The 12,228-nt window shown below is 45.5% G+C and overlaps 1 protein-coding gene across 2 annotated transcripts; it reads left to right on the top strand.

Annotated features, from left to right (window-relative positions):
• Window positions 1–977: 977 nt before the first annotated feature.
• LOC115142955 (NCK-interacting protein with SH3 domain-like) lies at window positions 978–11,481 on the top strand. 2 transcript variants are annotated; one of them, XM_029682872.2, is made up of 13 exons: window positions 978–1,365; window positions 2,524–2,636; window positions 3,076–3,253; window positions 3,396–3,471; window positions 3,621–4,168; window positions 4,423–4,593; window positions 4,873–4,959; window positions 5,168–5,306; window positions 6,008–6,088; window positions 6,227–6,355; window positions 8,773–8,862; window positions 9,027–9,199; window positions 9,385–11,481. In XM_029682872.2, the coding sequence occupies exons 1-13, from the start codon at window positions 1,195–1,197 to the stop codon at window positions 9,601–9,603; spliced, it is 2,175 nt and encodes a 724-aa protein (XP_029538732.2). In that variant the 5' UTR covers window positions 978–1,194; the 3' UTR covers window positions 9,604–11,481. The 2 variants fall into 2 exon arrangements, with proteins under 2 accessions (XP_029538732.2, XP_029538725.2); XM_029682865.2 differs by having other exon boundaries at window positions 3,618–4,168.
• Window positions 11,482–12,228: the final 747 nt, after the last annotated feature.

The following is a 12,228-nucleotide window of genomic DNA, read 5'->3' as shown; positions in this document are numbered from 1 at the left end:
CAACAAATTGGATGCAGTCTATCACAGTGCCATCCGTTTTGTCACCAAAGCCTCATACACTACCCACCACTGCGACCTGTACGCTCTCGTTGGTTGGCCCTCGCTTCATACTCGTCACCAAACCCACTGGCTACAGGTTATCTACAAGTCTCTGCTAGCTAAAGCCCCGCCTTGTCTCAGCTCACTGGTCACCATAGCAGCACCCACTCGTAGCACGCGGTCCAGCAGGTATATCTCACTGGTCACCCCCAAAGCCAATTCCTCCTTTGGTCGCCTTTCCTCCAGTTCTCTGCTGCTAATGACTGGAACGAACTGCAAAAATCACTGAAGCTGGAGACTCATATCTCCCTCACTAGCTTTAAGCACCAGGTGTAAGAGCTTTTTTTTCTACTGTATTATTGACTGTATGTTTTGTTTATTCCCCTGTGTAATTCTGTGTTGTTGTACGTGTCAAATTGCTATGCTTTATCTTGGCCAGGTCGCAGTTGCAAATGAGAACTTGTTCTCAACTAGCCTACCTGGTTAAATAAAGGTGAAAAAAATAATAATAACATTGTTACACAATTTAATGGCGCACAGCAATGTGGTATGGAGCTCAAGGTAAGGACCTCTGGCCTCTGCATGCCTCTGGGGGCATCACACCATCCGACCATTTTCGGATCAAGCATACATTGGCTCATAGCTGTGGTATATTGGTCATATATCACAAACCCCCAATACATAATAAACACATTTAAAAAAGTATATATTTACATTAATCTGGCAATATAGTTTCCAATATGGACATAATTATGGCCCCATATCTGATACACATGTGAAGCAAGCTTGCATTAACAGTTGTCTATATATATTGGATTCATATTGCAAACAAAAATGCAAGTATAAAGATTGGACAACACCAAGCCTCCTCCGTCAGCTCTGTCATTGATTATTTTGCCTGAATACCAAAGGGGCGTGCCCGACAGTGTGTTGTTCTGCGTGCGTGTGCGCCCTCTACTGTGGGATAAGCGAGAGTCGCAAGTTGTAGTACATTGTAAATAGAAAGCAGGAAAATCATTCGCCCATGTCGTAAATATACATTACAAATGATCTTCGACTGAGTACATGTAATAATTAGCTAATTGTGTGTCTGCTGAAACAGGTATATATGTGTTTTTGAAGAATTACAAGGGATTTAAAGCAGAAGAAATAGCTATGTATCGGTCTCTGTATGCCTTCCGATCTGCGGAGCCCAACTCGCTCCACTTCGGGTCCGGCGAGAGCTTTCTGATCCTGGAACGCAGCAACAAACACTGGTGGCTCGGCTCACGCTGCAGTTCGGGCGAGACAGGCTACGTTCCCGCGTCTTACATCGAAAGGATTCAGGTATGTTTAACCATGGTTTCTTAACTTTCTTGATTAGTGAAAGTGGAACGTGGATTTTGACAAGTATTCCATGCTAGCTTGTTAGCATGATAAAAGAGAGTGGACCACTCAGTCTAAGAATTGAACGATCGGGAGAGGTTCAATTGGTGCGTTGCATTCCAATAGACCTGACTTCAGCTACTTTTGTGACTTTCTTTCACGTGACAGTCCTACGTGAACTGGAGACATGCTCTGCTGCATTGCCTGTCTTTTGCTCATTTGTTTCTATAGGCTTTTAGCTGCATATTAAAAGTATTTTCCATATTCATCACGACACTTATATGTGGACGTTTACATGCAAACTAAAATATTTTTTCAGAATGAACCCAAATGGTCTAATGAGAGCGGCTCAGAGAGTCATGCCAAATTCGCAATGCCAGCTGGGTCTGTACCGCAGGGGTAGTTGGGACATAAGCCAAAATGCATGAAAAATGTGGCGACGCATCTGTTATTTGTGTCACGTCTAAAATCTCGTGACTGATGATGAGATTAGAGAAAATACAATACGCACATAGGATACATTGCTTTTAATCACATAACACCAATAAAAACTGCAATCTAATGTTTCACGTTTTCTATGGGGAGAGTTCATTTAGAAGAGCTATGCATAGTTTGTGACATCTCAGGCCTTTCAGATTAATGCCATCATCCCATATTTCATACAGCTACACAGCTGGATGCTCCAATGCACTCTTATTTTAGTCGATGAGTTCACAGTGTGAACTGCATGAGTGTGTTTTGCTGACTTGGTGAAGTGAAACCACGCTCTGGATATTCAGTCATTGTGGATTCCAGGCTATCTCTGACTGTACAGCAGGATTTTCTGTCTGACTGTGTCCCTGCCTGGGCCTTGTAGGTGAGGTCAGGCTAGGTTTTTGTCTGTATCTGGACTGCGTTGGTTGGCGTGTTACTGTTCAGAGGGTTTGATTTTGGGTTAGATAACTGTGCTGTCCTAGTTTTTTCTGACTGGAGTCCCATTTTGCCCTAGACAAATGTTTTTTTTTGTTGACTTGTTTCGTAATAATTAATGCTGATGTTGAATATTTAACTCTCTCTCTCTCTCTCTGCCCTTCTCGCTCCTCTTTCTCTCTCTCTGCTCTCCTTTTCTCTGTGCCCCAGGCTCCAGAGCAGGATGAGGTTTTACAGTCTATCGACCGGGCCATCGAAGGGATCCATAACTTGGCCATGAAGAACGGGGGCAAATACAACCTGGAGCAGCGAGACATGCTACAGTGAGTGCAACATTAACACACAGACACACACTGATGTGTAGAATCCTCACGCTACAGTTCCCTGATTGGTGCTGATTCCTCATCATCATAGGGTGGCAAGTAGCCTATAGGTTAGAGCGAAAGGTTGCTGGTTTGAATACCAGAGCCGACAAGGTGAAAAATGTGCCAATGTGCCCTTGAGCAAGTCACGTAACCCTAATTTGCTCCAGGGGTGCCGTAATACTATGGCTGACCCTGTAAAACAACATATTTCACAGCACCTAACCGGTGTATGTGACAATAAATACAAATAAACCTGCATTGTTTCTCTCTGATCAGTTATCTTCATAGGCTGCATCTGAAATGACCCCCTATTCATTACATAGGCTAGTACAATACTTTAGTATGAATACATTACATTTCAGACAGAGCATTGACTCTCTCTTTGCGTCTGGAACAGGAAGTTGATCCATCACAGGAAGGAGACCCTGTCAAGGCGAAGTCCAACTACATCCAGTCCTATGCAGGGCCTGTCCTCCTCTACCAGCGAACTGTCCCTCAGCCACACCCCTCAACCACCCAATGGGATCAACCGCACAATGTCAGAGAGTACCGACAATGTGCAGGGGCTTTACCAGGTCTTGGATAGAGACTTGCATTCATTCACACCAAAAGAAGAATGCATGATAGTCCATTTCATGATAGTCCATTTTTTTGAGGAGGCTGAGACATATAACTGATATCCTGATACTTACTCTGATTTACTGTTATGTCTTGCAGGTGCCTCCTCAGCCCCGTCGTGCAGCACCCATAACTCCGCCTCCTCCTGAGAAACTAAGAGCCAGCCGAAACCCAGGTGACTGTCTCATCGTCACCATGGAGACACAGCTACTCATCTTCTTTCCACACAGACACACACACACACTACTCATGTCATCTACTGTAACTTCTACTCTATTCTCTCTCGCTCCTCCTTATTCTTCCTCATTCTCTCTGTCTCAGCAGAGTCATCCATTCCTCCTCTTACTGGCCCCGCCCCTGCTGCAGGGACTGGCCTTTCCCCCTCTGTCAGCTCTGCCTCCCTGGACTCTGGTTCCTCCCACTCTGTGGTGTCCTCAGATGTCAGCCTTCCAAGCGTTGCCAGCACCCCGCCCCCAGTGCCAAGCCGTGTGAAGCCCCCACCCCCTCCTCCAGACGACCTACCTCCCTCTGACCCCTCTCCCCAGCCAGATCCCTCAAAGAAGGGCCCCGCACCCCAACCTCAACCTCTGCCCACTCACCCACCACAGCCCAGCACTGAGGACCAATCAGAAACCGACTGGCCTCTTGCCCCGCCCTCTGTCGCTGAAAGCCCCCCCGGCAGCCCCACTCACTCAGAGCCTGTGCCCGGGACAACCGGGGCGGAGCTTATCGAGCTGGTGAGGAGGAACACGGGCCTGAGTTACGATCTGTCTCGGGTAGCGGTGGTTGTGGTCGTGGGTCACCTGCAAACTACCTTACCTCAAGCCTCATCTGCCTTAGAGAAAGTCCTCCTCTCATTGGTAGAGAGCAAGGTCAGTTACATAATCGTCTAGTTGCAGAATGTCAACTTACTTGCTCCAATACACAGTATTTCATGGTATAACCTCAACCTTTAGAAAGTTAAGCTGTTATACGTGCACATTATACTTGTACATAACAGGAAAGTCTGCAAATTAAAATGCTCTTTATACCGATTATAACAGTGACAATGTTTCGATCCGATGTGGATCTCCGTCAGGTCGAACCGATTCCATGTGCACATATCAACCCAGACTTCTCCCTGTAGGATCAGAGTTCGGCGTTGCCACAGGGACAAGTGTGTCACGATGAACAGCGCCTGGAGGTCATCTTAGGCGACCTTGCCCGTCACTTTGACGACTCTCAACAGCGCAGCTGGGCCCTTCACGAAGACCACTCTCTCATTGCATGTTACCTGGAGGAGCTGCTGAAGATACTGGTGAGATATGTGCACTCAGGGAAAGTTGACTCAGGACTGACACCTGGGTTGAAATCAGTAGATGCCAAACGGAAGACAACGGACTGAAATTGGGAGGGACTGCCTGAATGTGTCCAATAAGAAACACTTGTCTTTGTTTTCCGTTGCAAAATGTTTTGCTATGGTGTGCACTAATGAATACGACCCTGGACAAAGTGATTCCTCGATAGATGTGATAGTATTACCACTGAGACCTTTGGTAACTGTTGAATCTAAGGAAGATGGTGTTTGTGTTCCCAGACGGATGCAGATCCAGAGGTGTGTAAGAAGATGTGCAGGGCCAACCACTCAGAGCCAGTGCTGTCACTAGTGACCTATTACCAGATGGTAAGATATTCTACATGTCACTCACTACCAGACCCTATGTTACCCTGTCAGCCTGTTTCCCACCCAAGAGATCTACAATGTAAACAATATTTTATCATTGCATTATTTTTTAAACGTGTTGTTTGTGGTATGAATCAACTTATGTTTCACCGGCATGTTGTAAATGCATAGCTGCATAGTAAGTGTTACTTCATGTGTCACTGTGCAGGAACACCGAGTGTCTCTACGCCTGCTGTTGCTCAAGGTGTTTGGGGCGATGTGTAGCCTGGACTCTGCCCTTATCTCCACCCTCCTCAACTCCATCCTGCCCATGGAGCTGGCCAGAGACCTGCAGACAGACACACAGGGTGAGAAGGCCTCCTCTATCACTTCCTTTTCTCTCTCTCTTTCTCTCTCAATTCAATTTCAATTTAAGGGCCTTCATTGGCATGGGAAACATGTTTACATTGCCAAAGCAAGTTAAATAGAGAATAAACAAAAGTGAAATAAATGATAAAAAATGAACAATCAACAGTACACGCACAACTTCCAAAAGAATAAAGACATTTCAAATGTCATATTATGTCTATATACAGTGTTGTAATGATGTGCAAATAGTTAAAGTACAAAAGGGAAAATAAATAAGCATAAATATAGGTTGTATTTACGATGGTGTTTGTTCTTCACTGGTTGCCCTTTTCTTGTGGCAACAGGTCACAAATCTTTCTGCTGTGATGGCACACTGTGGTATTTCACCCAATACATATGGAAGTTTATGAAAATTGGATTTGGTTTTTGAATTCTTTGGAGGTCTGTGTAATCTGAGGGAAATATGTGTCTCTAATATGGTTATACATTTGGCAGGAGGTTAGGAAGTGCAGCTCAGTTTCCACCTCAGGCTATCTGCACACAAAATATCTTCCCTTGAGCATCTCTCTCCTTTTCTCTCTCTTTGTGACCTCTGTCTCCTTCCTCATGTCTTTCTGTTTCAGTCTCTTTTATTTAGCATCTCTGTGCCCCTCTATCTCTTTCATGAATGTTTGTGTGTCTGTGTTTTATCTCTCCCCAGAACATCAGAAGATGTGCTACACAGCCTTGGTCCTGACTATGATCTTCTCTATGGGGGAGCAGGTGCCCTATCACCACTATGGTATGAACAATATTAAATAGGACCACTATGTTGCTTTAGAATACTTACAAACTGCCATCACATTATCGATCAATATGTTCAAACTCAAAGCTGAAAATGTATCTGTCTCTCTCTCGCTGTCTATCTCTCCCTCCACAGAGCACTTAAACGCTAGTTTTGTTCAGTTCCTGCTAGATGTGGTTGAGGACTGTCTTCCCTCTGACCCCACAGAGCAGCTCTCTGACCTCTGTGTCAATCTCATCCTGGCCTTTAACCTGCACCTCATAGGTGAGAGGACACAGGCTTTAGACAGAACATACACCTTTTTTACATTTACATTTAAGTCATTTAGCAGACGCTCTTATCCAGAGCGACTTACAAATTGGTGCTTTCACCTTATGACATCCAGTGGAACAGCCACTTTACAATAGTGCATCTAAGTCTTTTAAGGGGGGGGTGAGAAGGATTACTTTATCCTATCCTAGGTATTCCTTAAAGAGGTGGGGTTTCAGGTGTCTCCGGAAGGTGGTGATTGACTCCGCTGTCCTGGCGTCGTGAGGGAGTTTGTTCCACCATTGGGGGGCCAGAGCAGCGAACAGTTTTGACTGGGCTGAGCGGGAACTGTACTTCCTCAGTGGTAGGGAGGCGAGCAGGCCAGAGGTGGATGAACGCAGTGCCCTTGTTTGGGTGTAGGGCCTGATCAGAGCCTGGAGGTACTGAGGTGCCGTTCCCCTCACAGCTCCGTAGGCAAGCACCATGGTCTTGTAGCGGATGCGAGCTTCAACTGGAAGCCAGTGGAGAGAGCGGAGGAGCGGGGTGACGTGAGAGAGAACTTGGGAAGGTTGAACACCAGACGGGCTGCGGCGTTCTGGATGAGTTGTAGGGGTTTAATGGCACAGGCAGGGAGCCCAGCCAACAGCGAGTTGCAGTAATCCAGACGGGAGATGACAAGTGCCTGGATTAGTACCTGCGCCGCTTCCTGTGTGAGGCAGGGTCGTACTCTGCGGATGTTGTAGAGCATGAACCTACAGGAACGGGCCACCGCCTTGATGTTAGTTGAGAACGACAGGGTGTTGTCCAGGATCACGCCAAGGTTCTTAGCGCTCTGGGAGGAGGACACGATGGAGTTGTCAACCGTGATGGCGAGATCATGGAACGGGCAGTCCTTCCCGGGAGGAAGAGCAGCTCCGTCTTGCCGAGGTTCAGCTTGAGGTGGTGATCCGTCATCCACACTGATATGTCTGCCAGACATGCAGAGATGCGATTCGCCACCTGGTCATCAGAGGGGGAAAGGAGAAGATTAATTGTGTGTCGTCTGCATAGCAATGATAGGAGAGACCATGTGAGGTTATGACAGAGCCAAGTGACTTGGTGTATAGCGAGAATAGGAGAGGGCCTAGAACAGAGCCCTGGGGGACACCAGTGGTGAGAGCGCGTGGTGAGGAGACAGATTCTCGCCACGCCACCTGGTAGGAGCGACCTGTCAGGTAGGACGCAATCCAAGCATGGGCCGCGCCGGAGATGCCCAACTCGGAGAGGGTGGAGAGGAGGATCTGATGGTTCACAGTATCGAAGGCAGCCGATAGGTCTAGAAGGATGAGAGCAGAGGAGAGAGAGTTAGCTTTAGCAGTGCGGAGTGCCTCCGTGATACAGAGAAGAGCAGTCTCAGTTGAATGACTAGTCTTGAAACCTGACTGATTTGGATCAAGAAGGTCATTCTGAGAGAGATAGCGGGAGAGCTGGCCAAGGACGGCACGTTCAAGAGTTTTGGAGAGAAAAGAAAGAAGGGATACTGGTCTGTAGTTGTTGACATCGGAGGGATCGAGTGTAGGTTTTTTCAGAAGGGGTGCAACTCTCGCTCTCTTGAAGACGGGAGGGACGTAGCCAGCGGTCAGGGATGAGTTGATGAGCGAGGTGAGGTAAGGGAGAAGGTCACCGGAAATGGTCTGGAGAAGAGAGGAGGGGATAGGGTCAAGCGGGCAGGTTGTTGGGCGGCCGGCCGTCACAAGACGCGAGATGTCATCTGGAGAGAGAGGGGAGAAAGAGGTCAGAGCACAGGGTAGGGCAGTGTGAGCAGAACCAGCGGTGTCGTTTGACTTAGCAAACGAGGATCGGATGTCGTCGACCTTCTTTTCAAAATGGTTGACAAAGTCATCTGCAGAGAGGGAGGAGGGGGGAGGGGGAGGAGGATTCAGGAGGGAGGAGAAGGTGGCAAAGAGCTTCCTAGGGTTAGAGGCAGATGCTTGGAATTTAGAGTGGTAGAAAGTGGCTTTAGCAGCAGAGACAGAGGAGGAAAATGTAGAGAGGAGGGAGTGAAAGGATGCCAGGTCCGCAGGGAGGCGAGTTTTCCTCCATTTCCGCTCGGCTGCCAGGAGCCCTTTTATTTTAACAGTTGTCTTCACCACTTTTAAAGGGGTACTTCACCACTCTTTAACTTCATATTCATAGTCTGTAGCTCCATATCAGTTCAATGTGAAAACAGTGGTTTTCTGTGTCCTATAATGAATCAATATGAGGTTAAAAAGTGGTGAAGGGGAATGTTCCCTATTGACTGCCTTTATGTATTATGGCAAAGGGGACCCAAGAACGCTTGGGTCCCCTTTGAGTGTTTTAAATTACTTGCTCTTTGTGTGTTTTACCAGTGAGGTGTGGTATTTGTGCTAATGTTGTTGTTTCAAGGTGTGTATGTTCTTTCTTGGTCTCAGTGCCCAGCAGCAACGTGATAATGCAGACTGTAGTCAAGAAGAACGTGAAGATCTTCTCTGAGAAAATAGTGCTTCTACTAAACAGAGGAGGTGAGACACACACCTTTGTTTACATCGACGATATTCAATACGATACAGTGTGAATCCATTCCAAGTTCTTTGCCGTTTGTTGTCGGTTTCTTCTTTCTATGCTTCTTTTTTCACTTTTCTCTCTGTCTACACCCTCTTACTTGTTATTTCTCTCCTCTCTCCAGATGACCCTGTGTGTGTCTTTAAACATGCTCCCCCTGCCCCACACTCAGTACTTAAGTTCCTGCAGGATGTCTTTGCCAGCCGAGACTCTTCAGACATCTTCTACCGCACGGACATGATGGTGATGATAGACATCGCTGTTCGATGCATCTCTGACCTCTCACCTGGGGACAAGGTGAGACTGATATGCACGTGCACACACCACACTTCCCATTGGCCAGCCAGCCTGGGACTTAAGCATGGCTGAGTCTTATGTTTAGCCTGATAAATGCATCCTCAAAAGGAAAGTGAATGTGAACTGTATAATGATTGTGCGTGCTAATGGGTTCACATTCTCGCTCTCTCTCTTATTCCCCCCAGTTGAGGATGGAGTACCTCTCCCTCATGCACTCCATCATACGCTCCACAGACTACCTGGAGCACCTGCACCGCCTCTCCGACCTGCAGGGCGCACTGCAAAGGATTCTGAGAGAGGAGGATAACTCAGGAGCGGACGAGGGCGGGGCCACAGCTAAACAGATGGATAAGCTAATAGTGCAGGAGATGTACAAGGAATTCCCTCAGATCAGCGAGAGCTAGGTGGACTGAATATGACTGGTGATGTGCACTCATCCAGTAGTCTGCTCCTTGATACTGAGGGATGGTACTGAGGAACTTCCTAGGATTAAGAAAGGACTGTAGACCGCTACTTAATTTCTGAGATAACATACTGTTACAATTGACTTGAACCATCCATCCAGGCTAAAGCCCTTATGATGTAATCCCTTGTACTGAGGGGCCAGACTACAGTGTTTTATGTAGGGCCTTGTAACCCTGGTACTAGTGTACTGTATTCTGTAGAACAGTGGTTCTCAATCTTGGTCCGGGGACCCAAAGGGGTGCACTTTTTAGATTTTGCCTTAGTACTACACAGCTGATTCAAATGATCAGCTCATCATCAAGGTTTGATGATTTGAATCAGGTGTGTAGTACTAAGGCAACTAAAATATGCACTCTTTTGGTTCCCAGGACCAAGATTGAGAACCACTGCTGTAGACTACTTCTTTATCACTCATTCTTGTTCCTCATCACATGGCATGGCCTCACAGTATGTTCAATGAAATGAAAAGACAAATGAGCTAATACACTGATAACAAAACATTCTGGGCCGGTTTCCTGAACACAGATTAAGCCTAGTTCTCTAAACTAAAAAGCATGCTCAGTTGAGAATCTCCATTGACTATGCTTAATCTGTGTCTGGAAAACAAGCCCTCTCTCAACAAGACATTCTAGGCTTTGAGGTTACTTTTAAAACTCACAATTTATTGCAATGGCAATGCTGCTATGTGGTGAACCTCACTTTATCTATGGCTGTGATTGTCTGACTGAGCACTACTTGTACCTTGCTTTCTGCCCTACACTTCATCTATAGTAACCTCCTCTCTAGGCATGGCTAACCTATGACATGCCCTAAATTCTTCCCAACAAGGCCGCTCCTACTCTGCTCTGCTGCTTGTGCTGTAGATGGAACGTAACAGCACTGTAATAATAAGGCTGTACCACGTAACAACAAGCTGTAACACGTTGCTTCAACATACTAAGCCTTGCCTAACTTCCTATATGGTTATGGCTCTGTGAAAGGGAATGGTGTTTCCACTGGTAGTTATTTATTAGTACGAAATAATAAGGGATTGATATGTTTCGATTGTTCAGTATTACTTTAACTGCAGTCTGGGGTTAACTAAGTGACTTGTCACCAAATGCGATTGATTGCTTTTCCTTGAACATTTTGGCACGTAATCTCTCTGTTATCAATCCCATCCTTAAGATGGCACTCCACTCTGCCCCCTACTATATAATTCAACCCCTTACTATAGTACCCCTGAGAATCACTGTACAAGACACAAAGGACATCTTAGTTTCCACCCATTTTGCAGGACACACACATCCAGTTTTTTTTTCACATTGCAAGTCTCACTCTCTTAATGACTTCTCTAAGTCACTGTCTCCCACTCTATCAAAGCTTGTTCTCCCTTGTATCATAGGTTATTTTTACTCAGCTCTGTTAGAGCTAATAGTGGAAGCGTTTCTGTGGCAAAATGTTCTAGTGACCATCATGATACCCTTTAGCACACTTAGTGTTTACATATTTAAACATGGGATATACCAGAGTGTACTCTGTGATATGTGTTTTTATTATCCTGTGTTTATGCATAAAGCTATGCATGTGTCTGTGTCTATGTATGTCTATGTATATTTTTGTAAGTGTGTGAGAAGGTGTATGGTTTCCTGTTGTTTAATCATTGTCCTTTGGACTTATTTTGTCCCTTAAAGCCCCCACTGTGTTATAGTAATAAAATCAATTTATCTATTTTCCCAATTAAATATATTTGAAATGGTTGTTCAGAGAGAGGCGATGGTAAGAAAGTGTATTTTCTTAATGTTTATAATCTACTAATAAACAAACATCTCAATTAATGGTGGTCCAGTTTTCTTTGTGTGTGTGTGTATATGTGTGCTGTACTTGTTTTGAATTGAAATAATATTTGTTTTATGGAGGGGCATCCTTCGCAATACCCAGTATTTTAATTTGAAATAGTATTTGTAGAAGTATGTCGAAGAATTGCATTAAAATTCTTCCTGTAGTGTATGTTTACAAATAATATGGAGAGTTTATGGTATAACTAAATTTAAGAGGGACCAAAGCAAACGTGTAACCCTTTACTCGGTCCGGGCACATGTATGGGTGAAATGCTTCTACACCTGCATTGCTTGCTGTTTGGGGTTTTAGGCTGGGTTTCTGTACAGCACTTTGTGACATCAGCTGATGTAAGAAGGGCTTTATGAATAAATTTGATTATGTCCGTACTGGACAAAACACGACGGTGGATGTCAAGAAAATATATCGACCTCTCATTTGAACCGATAGTGGTGACACGGACCGGTTAGCTAGCTCGTTATTTCCCCCAAATAGCTGCTGGTCGTAAAGACGCAACATTTTGTGTTTATTCGCTTGTTAGCTAACTGTCTTTTCTTGAACATAAACCATGTCTAAATAGCAGGCGATAAACCCAGGGAATAACTTCTTCGCTGGGGGCTTTGGTGGTGTCTGCTTGGTCTTCGCTAGATAAGTTAATAACAAAGTAGCTAACGTTAGCTGCTAATATCTTGCCTCGCGAACCTAACTTTCAGTGGTCTCTGCTGCATGTAGTATTCCTAGCAAAG

This window comes from Oncorhynchus nerka, linkage group LG2 (genome assembly GCF_034236695.1).
Source record: "Oncorhynchus nerka isolate Pitt River linkage group LG2, Oner_Uvic_2.0, whole genome shotgun sequence".
In the NCBI taxonomy this organism is placed as follows: domain Eukaryota; kingdom Metazoa; phylum Chordata; class Actinopteri; order Salmoniformes; family Salmonidae; genus Oncorhynchus; species Oncorhynchus nerka.
This window is presented reverse-complemented; position numbering and strand designations above follow the sequence as displayed.

Excerpts from the sequence above, each read along its gene's own strand:
- LOC115142955 (XM_029682865.2), top strand. The coding sequence starts at position 1,195 with ATGTATCGGTCTCTGTATGCCTTCCGATCTGCGGAGCCCAACTCGCTC. Across the intron at positions 4,169-4,422 it reads TCTCATTGGTAGAGAGCAAG|GATCAGAGTTCGGCGTTGCC; the intron begins GTCAGTTACATA and ends TTCTCCCTGTAG. Across the intron at positions 9,200-9,384 it reads ACCTCTCACCTGGGGACAAG|TTGAGGATGGAGTACCTCTC; the intron begins GTGAGACTGATA and ends TATTCCCCCCAG.